We start from the raw sequence: 11,766 nt of genomic DNA, 5'->3' as shown, positions 1-11,766 counted from the left end.
TGCGCGTCCGGGCGTGGACATGTCGGGACATGTCCCCACAGTCGACACATGACACGGCTGGCCTCTGAAGCGCTGGTGCGCATGAATTCACGTCCACCAAGGCTGCCGATGCACATAGTCCATTCGTCACGCGGCAGATAGTTGAGCGCGGGGTGGGCTGGGTCGAGGGGATTTCCATGGATAGGATCCCGCCTGTGACCGAAGTCGCAGAACAGGACCGCTGATGGCACGGAGTGATAGTGCTCGTCAAGGGGAGTCGATTGACACCACTTTTGTATGAAATGGAGGGGTTTCAGCCCCTAAACGAAAAGGTTTCGTCCGTAGGGGGGTCGGTCGTCCCCTCAAGTAAGGGGGTCCCCGGGGATTCGGGGCATGGGGTCTAGCACTTGGTCCCCTGTCGGAGGCGCCCCTGAGTCACCTAAGTCCCCACTTACCGCATGAGCGCTTGAGCGGTCTGCTTCCATCCGTCTGCTTCCATGCATGAGCTGCTCGTACCGATACTTACGCCGTACGCCTGTCGTCAGTGTCCTCGAGGCTGTCGGGTAATATCGTGTGTGCCGCACGGCGCAACTACCTAGGCCCCCGAGTGCACCGGGGCGTGCCACTAGTGACCTGTGCACGCGTGCCGGTATTGCTGTTGGCTCGTCATCCCCTGCATGGCGGGCTGCATGGGCCTTGCCGGGGGGTCTACAGCACTCAACCGCGACCTGGCTCGCTGGTTGAGTTGCCGCCAGCGCAAGCTAGCGGAATGACTATCACTCTTTGTCAACTCACACCCAACCCATGAGCCATGCATGCCTCTGTCCCCCTCTCCGCCGCCTCTCTCAAACGGGAGCATTGACAGCCCCGTAAGTCTGCGTCAGCCTGCCTAGGCCCCGCAGCAGCAGCCAGCTCTACGCTGATCACCAAGTGTTATAACACGGACCTGGTCGTCTCCGTCGGCGGCTAGGATTGATCGCTTTGGTGCGCAATGAGCATTTATGGGACTCAGTGGCCAGCATACGGGGGCACCACCTGCTTGGCACCGTATCCGGACTATGCAACTCTCGAGCTAGCAAAGGGCGCAGCAGCTGGCTGGCGGAAGGCCGAGGAGGCGAGGAGGTGGTGATTGTCGGCTGGGGCAGTGCCGGCACTGCCCCGGCCGCCGTGCAGTGGTGCACAGGGGTGCGCAGCGTGCGGACGGCGCTTGCTCGATAATGGGCAGCTCTTCCTGCTAGAAGTGATTCCGCTTGGTGGCTCGCGTGCCCGCGACATCCAAGTGTGCCAACGCTGCAGGACTGTGTGGGTATCCCTGCCTTGGGTTTAGCCGGCTCAAGGGGGGCCAGGCCTACATGTCCCGGATCCAGATTCTGCAGATTCAGTTGGACTCCCATGATAGGATCTTGTATTGCAGGGCCGCGACGCCGGCTCTGCAACAAACATGCGGCACGTGCGTGCCCATGGACACGTTTCTTGGTCGAGCGCAGCCTGCGGCCCTGCGCCGTGCGCGGTGGCGGTGATGGCGGCGGCGGCGGCAGTGCAGGGTCTGGCAGCGGCAGCAGCGGTGCAGGGCCTGGCGGCTGGGCGGCGGCGCATTGTTTGGCGGCGGCGGCGGCGGCGGCCCTGGGCCCAGCAGCGGCGGCGTGCATGTGCGTGGTGGCGGGGGCAGGCAATCAAGGCCACGTCAAGGAGGAGAGCGCGGCGCCGCCCGAGAAGCGGCGCCGGCGCGCAGGTTGAGACCTGCCGATGTCTGGTTTGCGGCCTTTGCCGGCGAGCATAACATGGAACAGTGTGTGGTAGGATTGATTGCTGTTGGGTTTGTTGCCTGCTGTGCTTGTGCTTGACAGCGGGACAGTGGCTGGAAACATGGCGGGCGGTGCCTGTACGAACCGCCCTGGGTATGTCCGGGAGATGAGGCAGTTTTGAGCCTTTCGGCCTCGGACGTGCTAATGATTGCTCCTGCAAGTGCGTTACAATGCAACACCCAGAAGTGGGCGCCCCAGAAGTGCAAGCCGTACAAGGGAATGAAGGGATCACGCGTCCATGCCATTCTCGTCTGCCATGACTGCAGAACGGTCCGATAAGCAGGGATCCCATTCACCTGCTATGCGGTCCTGCGGTCTGTTTATGCGGTCCTGCGGTCTGTGTTTGGATCGTTGTCTGCCCACACCCACTACCTGCACCTGTACTGGAACCGCAATCTTGTGGCGGCGGCCAACAGCAGACCCATCACCGCACGCATTCAGGAGGGCTCACCATGGCCAGCCGCACTGCGCAGGCCCCCCAAGCGGCAAGGTGGTGATGGCGGTGGCGGTGGTGTTGAGTGATGGGGGCGGGGCTGGTGGATGGAAGAGAAGATAGCGGCAGCAGTTCCCGATTGCAAATCATGCCGTCCGGCCTAGGTCCGTGATGTAAGGAGCTGTTAGGCAACCTGTTCTAGCCGTAGACCAGCCGCAGTGTTGATCGCTTCGTGCGGGAACGCGTCAACGCGGCGAGAGCGAGAGGGCCTTGGATGCCCCTCCGCCTCGGATGCCCCCGGTCGGCTGGACAGTCACAGCAGCCTGCTGGCGAGGATGGGGTGTAGTCAAGGTAGTCAAGGCAGTCAAGGCAGTGGGTATCCGTGCGTGATTTTGTCCCTGGGTATCCGTGGTGTCGCGTGCATACCCGCTACCGGGGTAGGCCCCGGCGCGCAAGTGGCGGGATTGCCCTCTGGCAGTCGTGTCATACACCTCCCTGAGTGTGGACGGGGCATCAATATGACACTGTAACAGCTGTGGGTGATGCAGGCACCGCAAGATGTATCACAGGAGGTATGGACATCGTGTGCATAGTTGCTGTGGCTGCAATGGAGGATTGCTGGGCGCGCCTGTCATCTTTCAATGCGCGTACGTCACCTCACGATGTGGCGTGCGTGAAAGCAACAACTTGGGCATGCTAGATACGCCAGGGACCTGTTGCTGTGTCAGGGGCGCCTTACACTGCACTGCGTCTCTACCTCTCGCGGCTGAGGTCCCAGGACCTACCGAGCCGGTCGTGTTGAAGGTGGAACGCTGATGAGGGCAGGACCACAGGAGCCTCCTGCTACTGCCTAAAAACTCTGGTGCTCGACTGGCGAGAGCAAGTCAGCTGCGATACGTGCTGAGTCAATGTCACCATCGCATATGCTTTCGACGGTGGTGATAGTTGGCTGCAAGTTGTTGGGTGGATTCCTCAGAGCTTCGGAGGGGCATGGGGGTTTGCACGGGGGGCGACGTCTGGCGACACCTCGGGGGGCGACACCTGGCGACATGGGCGTAAAACACGCCGGCGCCGTCAACTACTGTATAGGCGAGTCAAATGCTGCACAACTTATATGAAGCCCATACTTCGTGACCTCTACCCTAAATTAGAACTCGAGCACAGGCTGTATCACGGGAGCAAATTCATTTTAGTTCGGCGCACGCTGCGTTGTTTTAGCTGTACTTGCAATATCCTTTGGAAATTTATTACATAAGTGCTCGCTAGCTACGGAACAGGCCCAGGCGCGTTCGCGCGCTTATTTTGAGATTCTCGCGAATTCTTAGCTTCAAGCGTTTGAAGCTTTAGCGGCAGCAGTAATGGGCAAGCGCAAGGGAGGCAGCAAACCTCCACCGAAGAAGGCCCGCGCGAAGCTGGACACGCTTTTCTCGTGCCCTTTCTGCAACAGCAGCAAGTCCGTATCTATCAACTTCGACCGCGATATGGGGCGAGCCACGGCCAAGTGCTCACAGGTTGGTGACAAACTAAGGTGTAGCTTGAAGGGGTTCAGGAGAACCCCTGGGGTGTAGGGCGTCTTTGGGGGGGGGGGGGGCGGTCAAGACGCGGACTGGTTTGCGCCGGCGGGGCTCGCGGATCACAACACCCTTTGCATCGCATCCTACTCGTAGCGTGTTCTAGCAGTGCTACGGGATCACGCTATGTACTGCACAGCTCCAGAATGTGCCGCCTGTGTGAGCTTGCAAAGTTGACTTTGACCGAGGCCTCCGGTGTTGCCCCACGATATCCGTCCCTGCAGTGCAGCCAAAAGTACGAGAGCCGATGCACGCCGCTGACGGACGCCGTGGATGTTTACCATGACTGGTTAGACTCGTGCGAGGAGGCCAACAAGTAGTGGAAGGACCGTTGCGGAGGCGGGTGTATCGACACGCGTTGACACTGCCGCCGTGGAGGCCTTGCGCGCACACTGACTTCAAATTCAAGGACTGCGGGACGTCATTAAGTGAGCAGCGCGGTGTCTTTTACCTGCAGCCGAGTGACATTCTCTGTGCAGACGGAGCTGGGTGCTGGTGGCTTGCTGGCATGGGCCCTTCAGACAGCCGTGATACGATAGGTAGAAGCTATACCGCGCAGTCAGGAATGCGGTGACAATCGGTGAGCTGTGAGCTAATGAGGGCCGTGTGGGCCGGATCGGTGAGAGCGGAATGGGGATGGGGGTCAACTCGGTCGGAGACTCGAGCTACCTGAGCGCGATATGCAGTGCTATGCAGTGATGCGTGCAGTGTACGCCGGGTGCATCTTGGGGTTGGTGCTTGCCGCTGAAGGGAGCGGACGGCAAACGGCAAGTTTGCAAGAGAGGCAAGAGCCAATGTGGTGGGGATGCCGTGGCAGGATGCGCCTGGCGGGGGCGTTTTGAAGTGGAGGCTCAGACGAGCCTCTTGGCATTTGGGTTGACTGTCATTCGGGCAATGTAACGTTTGTTTTTGCGTCCGGAAGCGCGCGACAGCGGCTCAGAATGGGTCTGTGCTCAATGCAAGCGGCTTCACTGCTCCTCGTTTAGGAAGACGCCCTAGATTATTATGTCAATTCGTTTGTTATTCTGTGGTCATAACCGCTAAAGGATCTACTCTTGGCGTGTTGTAGAGTCACACGAGTGGCAGATGTCGCTGCTCCTAGGAAACCAGGGCCTGGGCCACGCCGGACGCCCGTCAACATCGGCAAATGTGAAGCTGCAGCCAAGGCTCCGTGCCATCAGGGCGCGAGTCCAGCAAACCGGACGGCGCGTCGAGCATCGGGTCGTCTTTGCACAGGCAGCGCACGACACGGCAGTCACGCAGCCGAGTACATCGAGCGCAGCTAAAGGGCTGCCCAAATCATCGGTCTGGGAGATCGACTTCTGTTCTCGCCCGCTGCTGGATGAGCGCGGAAAGAAGGTTTGGGAGCTGCTGATTTGCGACCCTGAGCGCAATTTTGAGTACTCTGAGTACTTTCCGAACAGCAAGATCAACAGCGCAGAGGTAAGCACGCCGGGGGTGCAGGCCGGAGTTGTTTGCAGAACCTCGGCTCATGCTCAATTCCTCGCGCGTGCAGCTCAAGCGCACCATCGAGCGGATTCTTGCCCAGGCCGGTGCTGAGCGGCCAGAGAAGGCCCGGTTCTTCAGGAGTCAAATGCAAACCATCATCACCAAGGCGCTGACGGACTGCCAAATCAAGGCCGTCCCCAGCCGCCGCTGCTTCACTGTCATGTGTGAGTGTGTTTGAGGAGGGGGAGACGAGGGGAGAGGTTTGCAGGTTGTGCTGGCGCCGGGACGAGGGGCCGGGGCGGCTTAGTGCAGGCAGAGGGTTTTGTGCAGTGGGTCCTGCCGAGGGGTGCGTCACTGCCTTCCTACGCTGTGGCAATACGATGCTGGATACGAGCACTGAGTATGGATGTGTGAGTCCCTTAAGTCAGCCACCGTGACCAAGCTTTGTATCCCCATCCTGAGGCCGCAGCTTGGATCAACGAGCGGCTAGAGTCGGTGTACAAGCAGGACCCGCGCTTTAGCGACAAGGCGCAGTCGCTGTTCCAGCTGGACCTGGGGCCACCGGAGGTGGGGGCGCATTGCGCAGCATGTGGAGTTTGGCAAGGGGTCGGATGGCGGGCGGCGGCGGTGAAGGCGCCGCCTCAGGGCTGGCAGGATTGTCAGGCGGCGGCGCCCGGCGCAGCGGGATCTGGGTCGGGCAGAGGTTGAAGGGGAGTTGGAATGTGTGTAGGGCGGGTGGCGGGCGGGGCCAGCACCCGGCAGTCAAACGTGTTGAGGGGCGTTTTTGTGGTTTCGTGCTTGAACGCAGTACGGCTTCGGTCGTTCTATGTGCTCCCCTGACCGCTCGCCCGCTGCACCAACATCAGTCGACCTACCCTGAATCTCTGGCGTGTCCTTTCCCTGCTGCAGGCTCTCCCCGACGCCCTCCGTGGCGAGCAGTGGGCATTCGTGCAGCTGCCTCTGGGCACTCTCCTCCAGATGCTCAAGCGCGTGGATGACGTGAGTGGGCGATGGTTCGCAGGCGGGATCAGTCTGCGGCTGTGCGTGGGGTTTCTCGTGCAGAGATGGACCCGCCGCCAGGGCGTGCGCGTGTGGTACGCACCATGCGGTTTCAGCGGGGGTGAAGACAGGAGGCTGGAAGGGCACCCAAGAGAGGGCAAATCCGCTATCGCAAGCGCGGTGCAGCGTTACACGGCCGGGCCGCGTCTTTAGGCACTTCAGGCACGCGAAGCTGGATGAATGCATATCTCGGCTGGGTGGCCGGATAGTAGGATGAAGGCGTTCAATACCAGCGAAAATCAGGCATGGATAGCGGTCAGGACGGCAGGCCTCACGCGTTAGCGGATGGAGGGCCGGGTTCGATGGGGGGCGGTAAAGCCACACGCACCGCTGCGTCATCTCCATCACGCCCATGATGCACTTGCTGCTGCCCCGCACCCTGACAACCTCATAACCACCGGCTGGTTCCACCGCGTAGGCCGAGATCTTCGGCAGCGGCTTCACTCTGGGCACGGTGGGGCTGGCGGACCTGCCCGCCGACATCCTCATTCCCGGCGTCGTGGTATTCAGCCGCCGCGCGCTGCCGCTGGCTGCTTGGACCAACGGTCTGGAGATCGCGGCGGTGAAGGCGGACGTGGCGCGCTCGTGCCTCATCCTGGAGACGGGCGTTAACCAGCGGTGGAAGTACGGCAGCTGGCGGCCGAACGAGGACTCGATCGGCGAGGCGGAGGGCTGGGAGATCGCCAAGCAGGGCGTCAAGTGAGCTTGCGTGTTTGTTGCCTGGATGCACGGCCTGGGGAGTGTGGCGTGTCGGGTTGCGGTAGGCACGTGGGGAGGGGCACCATGCATAATTTTGCTGACGAGAAGATGGGAGGGGTAGGGTTATGGGCAGGAGCGGAATGGGAACTGGGGCGCCGACTGTAAGCTGTGTCACAGTTGGCTGTGGACCAGCAGTGGTCGTGCGATTCCGGCTTCCGGGTCACAACGAGACCTGTTCAGGCGCCGGTGGCTGATATCACTCTGTTGACTGCTGAGCAGGTTTGGGCGTTGCAAGAATGCTGCCTCCAAAACAAGCTGTCCTGCTGTGTACGCCTGCTGACCTGCTGACGTCGCGACCTACCATGTGCGCTTGTCCGCAGGGGCGTCCACTTCCTGGCGGTGCAGCCGGACCCCGACTCGGAAGAGCTGAACGGGCTGTGGCTGCTGCAGGACTGCGAGCCCCCGACCATCTAGACGCCCCCCCCCGTGATGCAGTGTGCGGCATGCGCTGTACTGGTGTGCCCGCGCAGCATTGGGTGCCTGCCAGTGCTGTGGCGCGGGCCCGAGGCACGTCCCTTTCGGGGACGTGCCTCGAAAGGGACGGCGGGCGAGCGCATCCAGAGCAGCGGCAGGGAGCGCGCAGGCGGCGGAAGTGAGAACCCTGGGGGATTGCAGCGGGACGGGTCCATGGCGCCCCGGCGCTTGTAGTACCCGGTATTTTAGTGAACGCCGGAAACCAGCGCCTGTGGAGTCGGCTACTGCAGTTCCGGTTGCACCAGCCGTAGACCTGCCAGGAAGGCCGGGCGATATGGGTGTCCTTGGCCCCTGTCACGGCTGAAGTGTTCTACGCGAAGAGAGAATGTAAGAGTGTGGCCTGGACGAGAGTCTTGAGTTTTGACTTTTGACCCGAGCGGTACGGTGTCTGCTGCATAATGTGTGCCTTCATTGCAGAGAGCTGAGATAGGTTGTGCTTGCAGCGGTACTAGAGGTCAAGTGCTTTGGTGAGCTCGACATTGAACGTTTCATACAGTGGCAGTTAGGGATGACGCTTTTTGCTTGCCGTGCGCAAGTGACACGAGGGCGGGAGGGTGACGTAACAGGCGTGCTGATCGGCCGCCCATTGACTTGGAAGGTGTGTTAGCTTCAGACTCGTATGATTTGCACCGAGGCCGTTGTTGCGACATCAGCTGCACCCAACACCGCCGGCACATGTTTTATGTTTCTGTGCTGTAGCGCCGTTTTGCGGTGTCTGGTTGTGGTGTTTACGAAGCTTCTCTGCATGGGTGGATTTCACAAGGGCTGTGTGTTCAGGGTTGGGTGCCACAGTACAACCCGAACAAGTGCGCCGCCGAGCTATAGAGTGCTTTGAAGTAAGGAAGTAAGGCTGCCCGCAAAAGTTGATAAGATGGTGCCCGCAAGGTTTGGAAGACGGTGCCCGCAAGGTTCGGAAGACGGTGCCCGCAAGCTTCGGTGTGCGAGGCGAGGCAGCTATGCGTGCGCCATCCGGCCAGGCGCTCCGCATGGCCTTGCACGCGGTACCCTTTCACAAGGCTGTAGGGGGGATAGAGCACGACAGGTCGTGATGTTGAATTAATGGAACGGGAGGACGAACGGCCTCCGTTTCCTGAACGATGTGGCGGCACGCGACCGCAAGGAGGTGTAACCCGCTCATCCTCTGTTGTGACGTCCTGCAGCCGCGCCTGCCCTTGCACGACGGCCGCAACAGCAATACTTTATACTTATCATCTTCTGGCGGACTTGTTAACAATATCAAACCACCCCTCAGCACCGCAAATGTGAGATAAACAACACCTCTTAACAACTCCACTGCATCGCCTATGCTGGGTCCGCTGGCATGAAACCCAGGCACGCACTCGTGCCACACAGGCAGCGCCGTGGTGTTGGGGCGCGCTTGGCTGGCGACCTTTCCACGCCTGTGCTCCCCACCCCCGTGGCGCCCTGCACCGGCCCCGGCCCTGCCTGTAGCTTTCGCGCCTGGCGCTCCGCCCGTGACGCCTCATCCCGTGACTTTCCAGGGTTCACATCCTCCCCATGACCTCCTCCAACAAAAGCACCAACACCTGCATCCGCCACCGGCGTGGCCCGGCGCTGCTCCTCAAGCGGTATTGACCTGCCTGGCCCCGCGTTGGGCGCACCGTAAGGGAATGTGAGCTCCTCGCCCACGCTTATGTCGCGCCGCGCGAACAAGCCCACACCAGGCACCAGGCTGCCGCGCCGCCGCACCACCACAGGCAGCAGGCAGCCGCCGTCGCAGCTGCGTGTGGCCGTGTGGCCGTGTGGGTGCCAACCAGGGAGCTTGTCAGTGACGCCGGTTTTCAAGGCAGTAATGCACGTGTGTGTTATAATGGAACAGGACAAATGCGCGCCACACAGACGTGTGTGTTTCAGCCGCAGGCAGCTACCCCATGGAATCCAGATCACCGTTCCCCCATTGGATGTACAAGCCCATCAGTTGAAGTGTCCCGTGCCTACCTGTGGTTGAAGAAGCGGGCCACATTGCCGAGGCGCGTGGCATCAATGTTGAGCCGCAGGGCCAGTCCGCTGGGCAGCACCTCGCGCACAACCTGCGGCACCGCCGGGCAGACGGAGGGCGCTGGCGGGGAACCAAACCCACGCCGGAAGGCGTACACACACGGACCAGGGACCAGTGCAGACGGGTGCGCGGCGGTGTGCACTCGCCCCGCCGGCCGACCGCCGTCTGGCGGCAGCCAGCACACGTCCTAGTGTTGCCAGCCAGCAATGCACGAGTGGGGGCCTCGATTCGAGTCGACAAATTTACTGGCAGGATGAGCCCGCAACATGTAGAAGTGACTTGTATTTCACTTCCCTTTCCGTGTGCCTCCCGACTGTCCCCGAAAACACACATGTAGCTCACCAGCAACGCATGGCCTTCGCCCGCACCGGCGCCATCGGCGCTGTCGCCACCTTCTCTCGTGCCGCCGTCGCCTCCTATCCGCGGTCGTTGCCGGCCCGCGCCGCCGCCGCCGCGGTCGCCTTGCCCTCTGACGCAGGCATCCGTCGCACGCCCCACCTCCTTCCGCTCCACCTCCTCTCCCTCCTCCTTATAGAAGCCAGCGCCCGTGCTGCCACTGCCACTGCTACTGCGGCTGCTACTGCCACTGCTGCTACCATAACGACTGCTACTGCTGCAGTCGTACACGTGCCGTAGCCGCCGCTCCGCCTCCCCGCTGCGCAGCAGCTCCCCTTCATAGCGGCACACGAAGGCGCCGGCGGGCAGGGGCTCGGCGGCAAACGCGGCCCATCCCTGGGTAGCACGCGCACGATACCAGGCGAGTGAGGACAAACGTATGTGGGCGCGTGCCGCAATGCTGCGTGCTGCCTGCAAGAACACCCAACGAACGTGAAGGCCCTGGCATCTAGATGCCTGTTGGGGCGCACCTTGCCGGGCACCCACGACAGACGCACACGCGCCGCCAGCCCGTGTTGCGTTAGCCGGGCAGCGCAGCCCAGCACGCACCCCGGCGGCGTCGCCGTGTCGTCCCCAATCCCTGCATCCACAAGGGCGATGGCGCCGCGGGTGCTGTGCGCGGGCTGGGCCGGGTGGCGACATGCGCATGCGGGGCCACATTCCAGGATGAAGGCAGCAGCGGACGCCTGTAGCGCATACGGTGCATGACCGTTGTGTAGGTTTGAAGGTATGTCCACAAGTATTGGAAGGTTCATATGATCCCCGCGAGTGGCGAGGCACCAAGTTCGCTAGCTTCGCATGTTGGGACTGGTACTAAGACGATGCACACGACACGTGACCCAGACCTGAATCGTACGCATACATTGCGCACCTGTGCAAGCAGCTCGGGCTTCAGGCCCCTCCCGTTCGGCTGGTAGGCGCGGACACCCGCCGGCATGAGCACGCCACACCCGCAGCAGCTCCACCCCTCTCCATCGCTCTCCTCGCTACTGCCGCTACTGCCACTGCAACTACGCCTGCCGGTTGCGCCACGGCTGCTACTGCTGTCGTCATTGTTGCATCGGCGCGGGCGCTTGGCGGCGGGAGCTGCTGCGTCAGTCGCAGATGCGTGCGCTTTACCCTCGCCGAGTAAAGATTTGCCAAGGCTGTTCTGGTCGACAGCGTCATCAAGTTGTTGTCGACAGCATGTGCAGGAAGCACAGCATCCACCTTGGCCGCTGGGAATGTCACCGACCGCCGCGGCGCCATGCACGCTGTCGCGGGTGTATCTGGTGTCCAGGGGCAGGGGCGCAGTTCGGCTGCATACACACCGAGGGAGGCAAGAACGTAAGCCTGTACTGGTGCTGCGCCTTCCAAGCCGGCGGAGCAGCTGGTGGCGGAAATGTTTGTATGTTGACAATCGTTGACAGATGACAGTGGGTGAGTTGGGCAAGTAGGGAGCGCGACTTTACCTGGTGTGTGGTGGCGGGTCGACGGGCACTGGCAGCTGTTCCTGCCCCCCCGAGATGTCCCGAGTCAGCCGTGCAGCGTAGGCCTGCCACGCCGCGGCTGCCGCTTTGCAGCTGCAGGCGAGAGCCCCTGTGCTTCGCGTGACCGGCAGACATGAGTATATGGCAATAAACGCGTCACTGGGAGGCGTCGCCATGCATTCCTTGGTAAAGGCGTGTGCTGAAGGTGGGAGTTTCCTATTGTTATTGCTGTCGTCACAATTAACAGTTCGTATACGCTAACTAACCCGATTGCTGTGACCGAAGGACTGAATCCAAAATTTCGGTTGTTCATCATGCAAATACTGCGCACGCTGCATGTACGCTTAACCTA

At 61.4% G+C, this 11,766-nt stretch overlaps 4 protein-coding genes across 4 annotated transcripts; 3 read left to right on the top strand and 1 right to left on the bottom strand.

Annotated features, from left to right (window-relative positions):
• The first annotated feature begins 1,228 nt into the window (after window positions 1–1,228).
• On the top strand, window positions 1,229–3,244 carry CHLRE_17g702576v5 (uncharacterized protein). Its single transcript, XM_043071941.1, has one exon. It carries the CDS (start codon window positions 1,372–1,374, stop codon window positions 1,714–1,716), a length of 345 nt encoding a protein of 114 aa, XP_042914400.1. The 5' UTR covers window positions 1,229–1,371; the 3' UTR covers window positions 1,717–3,244.
• A 54-nt stretch (window positions 3,245–3,298) lies between these two features.
• On the top strand, window positions 3,299–4,700 carry CHLRE_17g702550v5 (uncharacterized protein). Its single transcript, XM_001691540.3, has 2 exons — window positions 3,299–3,728; window positions 4,013–4,700. Exons 1-2 carry the CDS (start codon window positions 3,576–3,578, stop codon window positions 4,106–4,108), a joined length of 249 nt encoding a protein of 82 aa, XP_001691592.2. The 5' UTR covers window positions 3,299–3,575; the 3' UTR covers window positions 4,109–4,700.
• A 95-nt stretch (window positions 4,701–4,795) lies between these two features.
• CHLRE_17g702500v5 (uncharacterized protein) lies at window positions 4,796–8,670 on the top strand. The gene is made up of 6 exons (XM_001691541.2): window positions 4,796–5,231; window positions 5,305–5,461; window positions 5,707–5,804; window positions 6,147–6,236; window positions 6,715–6,995; window positions 7,376–8,670. The coding sequence occupies exons 1-6, from the start codon at window positions 4,875–4,877 to the stop codon at window positions 7,467–7,469; spliced, it is 1,077 nt and encodes a 358-aa protein (XP_001691593.1). The 5' UTR covers window positions 4,796–4,874; the 3' UTR covers window positions 7,470–8,670.
• Window positions 8,671–8,676: 6 nt separating this feature from the next.
• CHLRE_17g702451v5 (uncharacterized protein) lies at window positions 8,677–11,668 on the bottom strand. The gene is made up of 6 exons (XM_001691704.2): window positions 11,397–11,668; window positions 10,817–11,243; window positions 10,416–10,631; window positions 9,892–10,281; window positions 9,489–9,580; window positions 8,677–9,270 (listed from the first exon to the last, which is right to left on the bottom strand). Exons 1-6 carry the CDS (start codon window positions 11,588–11,590, stop codon window positions 8,832–8,834), a joined length of 1,758 nt encoding a protein of 585 aa, XP_001691756.2. The 5' UTR covers window positions 11,591–11,668; the 3' UTR covers window positions 8,677–8,831.
• Window positions 11,669–11,766: the final 98 nt, after the last annotated feature.

The sequence above is a fragment of the Chlamydomonas reinhardtii genome, chromosome 17, assembly GCF_000002595.2.
Source record: "Chlamydomonas reinhardtii strain CC-503 cw92 mt+ chromosome 17, whole genome shotgun sequence".
Lineage (NCBI taxonomy): Eukaryota > Viridiplantae > Chlorophyta > Chlorophyceae > Chlamydomonadales > Chlamydomonadaceae > Chlamydomonas > Chlamydomonas reinhardtii.
The sequence above is the reverse complement of the archived record's forward strand: the minus strand, read 5'-3'. Positions and strand labels throughout refer to the sequence as shown.

What these genes read in the sequence shown, in the direction of transcription:
- CHLRE_17g702576v5 (XM_043071941.1), top strand. Translation starts at nt 1,372, where the DNA reads ATGATAGGATCTTGTATTGCAGGGCCGCGACGCCGGCTCTGCAACAAA.
- CHLRE_17g702550v5 (XM_001691540.3), top strand. Translation starts at nt 3,576, where the DNA reads ATGGGCAAGCGCAAGGGAGGCAGCAAACCTCCACCGAAGAAGGCCCGC. An exon ending in CCACGGCCAAGTGCTCACAG is followed by an intron (nt 3,729 to 4,012) that starts GTTGGTGACAAA and finishes CCGTCCCTGCAG; the next exon opens with TGCAGCCAAAAGTACGAGAG.
- CHLRE_17g702500v5 (XM_001691541.2), top strand. Translation starts at nt 4,875, where the DNA reads ATGTCGCTGCTCCTAGGAAACCAGGGCCTGGGCCACGCCGGACGCCCG. An exon ending in TGGACCTGGGGCCACCGGAG is followed by an intron (nt 5,805 to 6,146) that starts GTGGGGGCGCAT and finishes TCCCTGCTGCAG; the next exon opens with GCTCTCCCCGACGCCCTCCG. An exon ending in ATCGCCAAGCAGGGCGTCAA is followed by an intron (nt 6,996 to 7,375) that starts GTGAGCTTGCGT and finishes GCTTGTCCGCAG; the next exon opens with GGGCGTCCACTTCCTGGCGG.
- CHLRE_17g702451v5 (XM_001691704.2), bottom strand. Translation starts at nt 11,590, where the DNA reads ATGGCGACGCCTCCCAGTGACGCGTTTATTGCCATATACTCATGTCTG. An exon ending in TGTCGTGGGTGCCCGGCAAG is followed by an intron (nt 10,282 to 10,415) that starts GTGCGCCCCAAC and finishes CGTGCTACCCAG; the next exon opens with GGATGGGCCGCGTTTGCCGC. An exon ending in GCGAAGGCCATGCGTTGCTG is followed by an intron (nt 9,581 to 9,891) that starts GTGAGCTACATG and finishes GCGGTGCCGCAG; the next exon opens with GTTGTGCGCGAGGTGCTGCC.